Source organism: Lactuca saligna, chromosome 9 (assembly GCF_052625555.1).
Source record: "Lactuca saligna cultivar CGN05327 chromosome 9, ASM5262555v1, whole genome shotgun sequence".
NCBI classification, from domain to species: Eukaryota; Viridiplantae; Streptophyta; class Magnoliopsida; order Asterales; family Asteraceae; genus Lactuca; species Lactuca saligna.
The window spans coordinates 125,987,597-125,996,435 of NC_136425.1; the positions used below are offsets into that span (position 1 = coordinate 125,987,597).

The 8,839-nt window shown below is 36.5% G+C and overlaps 1 protein-coding gene and 1 non-coding gene across 2 annotated transcripts; one reads left to right on the plus strand and one right to left on the minus strand.

Moving 5' to 3' along the window:
- Positions 1–386: 386 nt before the first annotated feature.
- Positions 387–1,436, minus strand: LOC145016696 (uncharacterized). The gene has a single exon (XM_078974942.1). The coding sequence runs from the start codon at positions 1,434–1,436 to the stop codon at positions 387–389; it is 1,050 nt and encodes a 349-aa protein (XP_078831068.1).
- Positions 1,437–2,064: 628 nt separating this feature from the next.
- Positions 2,065–2,171, plus strand: LOC145019057 (small nucleolar RNA R71). Its single transcript, XR_013667377.1, has one exon. It is a non-coding gene; the product is annotated as a small nucleolar RNA R71 (small nucleolar RNA).
- Positions 2,172–8,839: the final 6,668 nt, after the last annotated feature.

An 8,839-nucleotide genomic window follows, 5' to 3' on the forward strand; every position in this document is an offset into this window, starting at 1 on the left:
CAAGACGTTCTTTCTCATGTTTGGCCAAATCAGCAGCTATAATTATAGGTTTTTTTACCCTCTTCATGAAATGCATACTCTAATTGATATGGTAGTGCTTTCGGCTGAGTTTTCGTGTTTTGGACGTTGCACACGTCGAGTCCAGTGTGGGGACTCGTCGAGTCCTGGGCAAAATTCGCGACTAATCGCGATTCTTTAGATGGACTCGTCGAGTAGGTCGAGTCTACTCGGCGAGTAGACCATTTAGTACTTTTGGTCAGCTCATCATAATCAACTTCCTCAAGCAGTATCTCTAATTCCAGCAGGCCTCCTTCAACATCAAATTCTCCATCAAAGGTGATGGTGGACTTGTTTGGTTCTTCATCATTCCATTCCTCCGTTAATTATTACAACATATCAATCCAAAATGTTGTGTCATCACTGTTCCTTGCGTGCTTCATGGCTGGATCAACCCCAAAAGTGACTGAGTCATCCCCCACCCGTAAAGTAAGTTTGGAATCTCGCATGTCAACTATAGCGCTTGCGATGTTAAGGAAAGGTCTTCCAAGAATGATTGGAACTTGAGGATCCGCTTCCATGTCTAAAACTATAAAGTCCGCGGGAAATACGAACTTATCAACCTTCGCCAATAGATCTTCGCATATTCCCCTTAAGAATGTAACCGTTTTATTTGCTAGATGAATTGCCATTAAAATTGGCCTTGGTTCTGGGAGATCTAATTTCTTGAAAAATGAGTATGGCATGAGATTAACACTTGCCCCTGAATTAGCCAATGCATAGATGGTGGCTAAATTTCCGAATTGACAAGGTAAGGTTAAGCTTCCCGGATCACCCTTCTTCTTCGGTAGTTTGTTCAACATGGCAGCTGAACAATTCTCATTTAGAACCACTTTCTTTACTTCTTCCATCTTCTTTCTATTAGTTAGAAGCTCCTTGAGAAATTTCATGTATTTTGGCATTTGTGCAATGGATTCTATGAATGGTATATTAATTTGAAGAGCCCTTATATGTTCTAGAAACTTCTGGTATTCTTCTTCATTCTTTTCTTGTCTAGCTCGGGCTGGATATGGCAGTGGAGGCTGATATGGCTTAGTAAGAGAGTTAATTTTCTGATCAGGTGTCGGACTCGTCGAGTCCATATCTTCGACTCGGCAAGTAGTGTCTGGCTTCAGCTGGTTCTGATTTTGGTTCCGCTCTTCTGCCTCCTCCTGCACCACCTTGGGATCTTCTTGCTGAATACGAGCTAAGGGAGTCATAATCATCCCACTCCTAGTTGTTACGATATTTATATGTGCGCCTTTTGGGTTACTTTCGGTATTACTAGGTAGTCCATGCGGTCTTCTCTCATTTACTTGTTGAGCAAGTTGGCCCAGCTGCTTCTCTATGTTGAGGATAGATGCTTGCTGATTTCTCAGCAGAGCTTGATGATCTTTCATCATAAGTTGGTGTTCTCATAACATATTTTGTTGATCTTTGAGTGCAGAATCGGTATCATTATGTCTTTTCTCGGATGCAACCACGAATCTTGTAAGAATGTCTTCCAAATCTGATTTCTTTTCATGTACAGTTTCCTCCTTTTGATAGAATCCTCTATCTTTTTGCTTGTGTTTCTCCTCCCTTGTCTTTTTATATTCATCATATGGTAGCCATTCTTTTTTGGGTTTTCGCCAGTTATCATCATACATGTCTCCACTTGAATAGCATACTTGTACCTTCCCGTTTCCATTCTCATCAAGGTCACAATCTTTTGTAAGGTGGGGCCCTCTACAGTTTTCGCATCCAACCCTAATAGCATGGATGGATTGGTCCATCTTAGTCATTCGCTAGTCCATGCTCTCCAACTTTGGCATCATCACTGCCATGTCATTGGTAATGGAGTTTACCACCCCTCGAGTCAAGTCATTCCTTGGGTTGTGGTACTCACTAGAATGCTTAGAGAATTCTTTAATTAGTTCTTTGATCACCGACGGTGGCTTCTTTGTGAGAGGTCCTTGTGAATCAAGGAGTTGCCTTGTAGTCACATTCACTCCATCATAGAAAATGGAGACTTCTTGTTGACTATTAAGATCATGATGTGGGTAATTTCTGAGTAGACCTTTGTATCTTTCCCACGCCTCGTATAAGGACTCTCCAACTTGTTGCTCAAAGTTAGCAATGACTTTCTTCAGTTTGCCTATCTTTGAGGGAGGACAGAACTGATCAATGAATTCTTCCTTCATTTTAGCCCATGTAGTAATGGATCCTGGTGGTAGTGATTTGAGCCAATCCTTTGCAGCACCATTGAATGTGACTGGAAGCATACGAAGCAGCACGGTTTCATGAGGCACATTTGTAACATTAAAATAATCAGCCACATCGTTGACCTCATCCAAATGCTTGTAAGCATCTTTGTGATCTTTCCTGTAGAAATGGATTTCCTTAAGTTGAGCAAGTATGTGGCCCTTTAGTTTGAAAGTAGTAGTAGCGGGAATGATGGGTTACACAAGTCCCGGGCCGGTATCGTCACGTATCCTCTTTGTCCATTGTCCCATGGGAACTTCATCGATGTTAGCCATGCGGTTAACTAGTTCGTCTTCAAATTCACTTTCCTTTTCGGATTTGGAGTCGTAATCGTACTCAATCTCGGTTTCTTTTGTATTATCTTCAAAACTTTCTAATTTACTTCCTTCGCTTTGTTGACTGCTGGCCTCACCTGCTTTCTTGTCCTTTTTCTTCCCAAAAACTGATTTGAGGTCTTTGAATGGTGATTTCTTCAGTGGCTGATTGTCTTCATTTATCTTATCTTTATTTCTTCTAAGTGCGGATTCTGATTATTCAAATGGAGGGACCAAATGTGTGTTGGATCCCTGGGTCATGTAAACCTGAAATAAAAACAATAAACACGCGTAAAAAAGAAAATTTGAAATAAAAACAAAAAGCTGGAAACATGCGATGGACTCGCCGAGTAGCTACGAATGCACTCGGCGAGTTCAAGTCAGAAACAGAAAAAACTTTTGAACGAAATTTAAAAAAAAAACAAAAACTAATAAAACCTATCCTAATAACTAAATTACTAAAAAAAGAACTTTGTGCAAGATGGGTCCCACACAAAGGGTCGATAAAATTAGAAATTAGTATTAATTTTTTTGAACCGTTCCCCGACAACAGCGCCAAAAACTTGATGTGTGTGAACTCAACTAGTTTTAAAGCTACTTTTAATTGTAAAATTAACACACAAAGGCAATGGAACTGTCAATTGTGGTGTAGCCAAATAAGCAGGGTATCGAACTCAGGGAACGGAAAATTAAAACCAATAACTAATATTATCTAAAAAAAAGTAAGAAAAGGGAAGGTTTTATCTAGTTTTGCAAGACTATAAAAATTAAATAAACTAACTAACACACAATTTAACTAATCAACTACAAATAAGTAAAAATTCACCAAATTTAATAAAAGGTTTCGACTTAGGTTCAACTCATTCACTCCTATGGTTAATTTTATACCAAAACAATAGATTAATTGTTATTTGTTACCGACTAAAGAGATTAGATTTGCATTCGCTATTACCAATCCTTAGAAAATCAATTAATTTAAGCAGTGATCAAGTGTTTAAGCTAATTAATTCCCTAGTTTAATTATTCGGATTAAATAAGACTTGTAATTGGTTAATCGAATTACTAATTCAATAAGCCTCTTGTTATTGGTTTATCAACAAGCTCATACATTAATTTACCCATTCTCTAATTAATCCTAGTTTCATATTCACTAGTCCTAGGCACATGTCAAACCCCGAAAACCGAAGGCGGAATACATTTCCGGGGTTGACTACCGTATTGAGTATCAAATCCAATGTACATAGTAAGTAAAGTAAAACAAGCATTACATTACATAATAACAGTTTTACAGTTGTTTCAAAAGTAAAGTTTGTACAGTTGTGATACATAGTATATATAGACAAAATGTAACGGGTCTTCATGTACACCGTCTTCATGCAAAAGGATCTTCGGGTACCTGTTCTAACGCTGACCTGAGAACACAAGCGGTTTGAAAATCAGCATAAAGCTGGTGAGTTCATAAGCGGTTTTGGTTGTACGAAAATGTATCGGTTTCCTTTCTGTTTCTGAAATGTTATGTACACCAAGAAAATCCCGTATTTTCTTAAAAGTTGGTTATTGTTTCACAAATGTAAATTATAGTAAGTTTGTACACTGAAAACATATTTACTCATGTGAAAATGTATAGTTGGTTATCTGACTGGTTAAACTGTTTTGTTTACTTATAATGTGTTACCAGGAAAGTCCCATACTTTCCTTGTTGTATGTTACTAATTGAAAAAGATGTAATGTTATCCGTTCTGTGAATCTTTCTAGTTATGTAAGTATTACCCAGGAAAGCCCCATGCTTTCCTGCATGTATGTATCTTATGTAAACGATGTGAAAGGTGCAAAAGATGTAATCGTGATTAGATTCCGTGTTTTCCCCAGGAAGGTCCCGTACCTTCCTGAATGTTAGTTACAGTGAGTAAAAGATGTAAAAGATGTAAACGATGTAAATGATGTATAAAGTAATCCATTATTACTGTAAGTAAATCTCTGTTATCCTAATTGCGAGTTCCATAACCATACAATAGACTGAAACCTGTGGCAATAAGTAGTCCACATGTGGCAATAAGTCGTCCACATACTTATGACTTTCGTCACCCTTGAACCATTTCGGTTCGGCTGTAGCTAGCAGCCAGGTGTGGGGTAGTCAGCCCCGTATAGATCTATACACTCAAGTCACGCTCTCTAAATACTAGAGATTCTGGTTATGGGTGTAGTCCTCCACTCGCGTAATCCAGGTGGAGTGTTCTCCGAGGACGTGTCTCCAATCGTACCGGAATAACAAATTTACTAGTAATAATATGAAAGTCCTCCACTCGCGTATGTGCGTGGAGTGTTACCAAGGACAAAACAGTGTACAGGTATTATATTCAAATGTTTTAATGTCATGCTTTTAACTGATAAATGTGGAAAACCATTTGTGAAATACATGCAAAACATACTAGTTTAAAGACTTATTTCACAATTATATGTTACGTGATCTGTATGTTCGATCTATTATCAGTTGTAGTTATCAGTTATAAAACCATAAGAATATGAAACACACATTTGAAAACATGTTATGAGTACAAGAATTCCCTTGTACTTTGCTTGTGTTCCCCCCTGAAAACAGTGAAAAAGGGTAGGGGTATGAACTCACCGGACTCGGAAACGTGTGGGTTTTGAATGCTAGACGTCGGTTTGGGGTTTGATTACTTGCGATGACCCTATGTAAAATGATATAATGTCCATATATATACAATTAGAGATACATTCACTAATCATATGGAACATTACACTCCAATGAGGTTAAACACCTCAAAACGAGCGTTTGGAGTGACCCGGGTGACATCTTCGGACTTGTAATGGCACTAGGGACTTGGGACATGAGTTTACTCTCCATAAGTAAACATTTAAATGAGTTTACAACCATGAAACACACTCACACATGAGTTTACGGCCGTAAACTCATGTTGGTGTGGTTTTGAGGGTTTAAGGGCTCAAATGGACCTAGAGGTTGCTAGAATGGATTTTCTAAATTGTCTTGGAACACTTGGACTGAATTTAAATCATCAAAATGCTTATTTTATGGGAGTTTACGGCCCAGTATAGGCTCCTGGCCGTAAACTCCTTAATCTTCATGAAATAGGTGTCAAATGTTGTTAAGACAAATCACATGTGATTCATAAGATTATTCCAAGACCTAGTATGATTTTTATGTGACATTTGAGGGGTGTTATGGAGTTTACGGCCCATGAGACCCTCCTCATGGTCGTAAACTCTAATGTAGGGTCATACAAGGTGTTTCAAGGTCTAAAACTTGCATAGAAGGGCTTCTAAAATTCATCTAAAGGCTTTAGGGGTGTTTAGTTTGCATTCTAACACCAAAAGTTTTGGAGTTTACGGCCCAAGAACAAGCCTTGGCCGTAAACCCTTATAAGTCCCACAAATGATGTGTTTTAGACCCTTAAAGCATTTTTGGTTGGTCCCTTGATTTATTCCAAGTCTTTTGGTGGTGTTGGATGGCTTTCTAACACTTTAGAATTGGGTTTATGTCATATTTTGGGGAGTTTACGGCCCAAGCACTATCCTTGGCCGTAAACTCACATAAGTCCCACAAAATTCATGGTTCAAGTGTCCAAATGCTAAAACCAAGGTCCTACAATTCATATCTAAGCCATAGGAGTGATTTGGAAGGGTTTTAAGGCATGAAAAACCCCTTTTACTTGAGTTTACGGCCTAATCTTATGCCTTGGCCGTAAACTCCTTTATATGGCTCAAAATCATAGTTTTAAATGTCCTAAGTCCATATCTTGAAGTCCCATAGCCATATCTAAAGTCCAATTGAGTTTAGGAAGGAGTTTAAGGGCTTAAAACCCCATTAAATGGAGTTTACGGCCCAAGCTTGTTCCTTGGCCGTAAACTCATGTTCTTGGACCTAAAACTCAATTATTTCATCAATTTGAAGGTTAAAGATGCTGATAACATGCTAGGGAGGTTACCTTAAAGATTTGAAGCCTTAAACTTGAGATTTGGACCTTAATTCTAGCTTGAGGAGAGAGGTTGTAAGAGTTTAGTGAGAAACTTGCCAAAAGGCTTCAAATGAAGTCTTAAACACGTTTATATAGTTTTTAAGTTTTGGACACGGTGGAATTTTACCCGGATACCGGCACTAGACGGGGTTTTTGGTCATACCCGATTAAGTTACCGTAACCCGATACGGTAAATTCTAGAATTATTCCGATCACTAAAGTTGGGTGTTAAATTGATTTCTAAATGTATTAAGACACCCATTAAGTCATTTTAAATGTGTACTAATTAATGACTTAATTAAACAGAGAAATCGGAAATCGGAAATCGGAACGACGATCGGTTGCGCGAGTTGATTTATGAAAAAGTTACATTAAAATGAAGCGGAAATTTCAGGTTGTTACAGCACATAACAAAGTGTTCACATAAATCATATGAGGTAAACAATTAAGAGATGTTCATGCAGCCTAATTGCCTTCCTATTAACATATATTAGTTATGGTTAATGCATAAGGATCTTTAACAAGCTTAATTTAACAAAATCACCAATAAACAAATAACTAAACTATAAAATTAATCCATAGGAGTAAAATTGTATTCTCTAAATAGAAACTCAAAAATTTAACTCATGATTACAGTAGTCAAAAAGCTAAAGAAGAAAGTAATCAACTCAAACATTGTTCAATTCGAAGATTAAGTGGAAAATTAAACCTCAGTCGCATTAAATCTTCTAAGAATAAGAGATTAGGGTTCTTCTCATGTACTTCAGGTCTCCAAGGGTCTCCTTAGTCGCAAAGTATCCGCCAGAAAAGCCAGAAAAGTCCTTAGATTCAGAATTCAACTTCTATTTACAATATCCACAAAACAGGGGCAACTCGTCGAGTAGATACCGAAATCGCCGAGTTTCTTTGTAAAATCCGTGTACGGCAAGGACTCTACGTATTGCTTCACGAACATTCATGGCAACTTGTCGAGTAGATGATTGGACTCGCCGAGGTGCTATAGGTTTGTATTTGTTCCTTGATTTTCCAGCTTCTAATTGCTTCTCCTTCCTCCTTCTTGCTCCCGAGCATGACTTCTTGACTGAAAATACAATTTAAACATTATTAAATACCTTTTGTCCATAATATGCAAATAACTAGCTAATAATTGATAAAAATCTATACTAAATATATGGCTAAATATGCACATATCAATTATCATACATTGATGATTTCTACCACTAATGTGAACAATTTGTGTTTATGAATAGTTATTATTCAACTTGAACAATATCTTGTTGAAACTAGCGCCGACTATTACTACATCAGGTTATGGTTCTTGAGCTACTTCAAGTTCCATGTACCTCCCATTTGGTTTGTCATTAGAAGCTTGCTTTCTCCTAACTTAGCTATCAGTGGAATAATAAAACTTATTCTTGGTGGGTTTAATATAATAATGTAAGCAACATTTAGAGTATTATATAATATGTATTTAGTAGGTTTTGGGTTTAGAAACTTTAGTCCAACATTGGCTTTAAATCCATAAAACGTTTAAGTAAGATAGGGATGGAGCCTTTCCATACAAAATCTTACGAAGAAAATATTATATTTACTTGTTAGTTGGTATTTGTACTCCAGGTACAATAGACAGTGTTCTATGTGTTATCCCATGGTAATAAAAGGAGGAAATTTCTACAGATTAGAAAGTAGATCATATCAAGTAAGATTTAATTCATCTTTTATTATCGTTAAGGCCTTAGATAACTCTTACTGGTTTGTATCTCAACTTTATATTTGAAAACTTAAACAAATGTTTCACAATTATGCTTTACCATGTAAAATATAATTAAAGATAATATAGTTATTAATAAAGTTGATTTGGTATCTTGTACTAAATCTTAGACATTTATTAGAAAGGAAGTCATACACCATAGTGTATAGTTCCTTAATAATTTATTTTCTCTACTACTTAGTGAAAATATCCTTAGGAATCTTATATATATAAATAAGATTTACATATATCAAATAAACCACATTATTTGCCTTTAAAGATCTTTTTCTCGAAGTTGGAATATGTGAATGTTATTTATATAATAAAGATATCAATGTCAAAGAAGAGTTTGATTTAAAACAAGTTTGAGTCAAAAGTATTTTTGCATGTAGAAATTTTTATTTATAAAATGTTGATATTTACTTTATAATTCTTATTAAGAGATCTAGTCCCATAATTATAATTTTAATCATTTCCGACTATGAAGGTGATCATTA

Coding starts and splice junctions, on each gene's coding strand:
- LOC145016696 (XM_078974942.1), bottom strand. CDS start 1,436: ATGAAAGATCATCAAGCTCTGCTGAGAAATCAGCAAGCATCTATCCTC.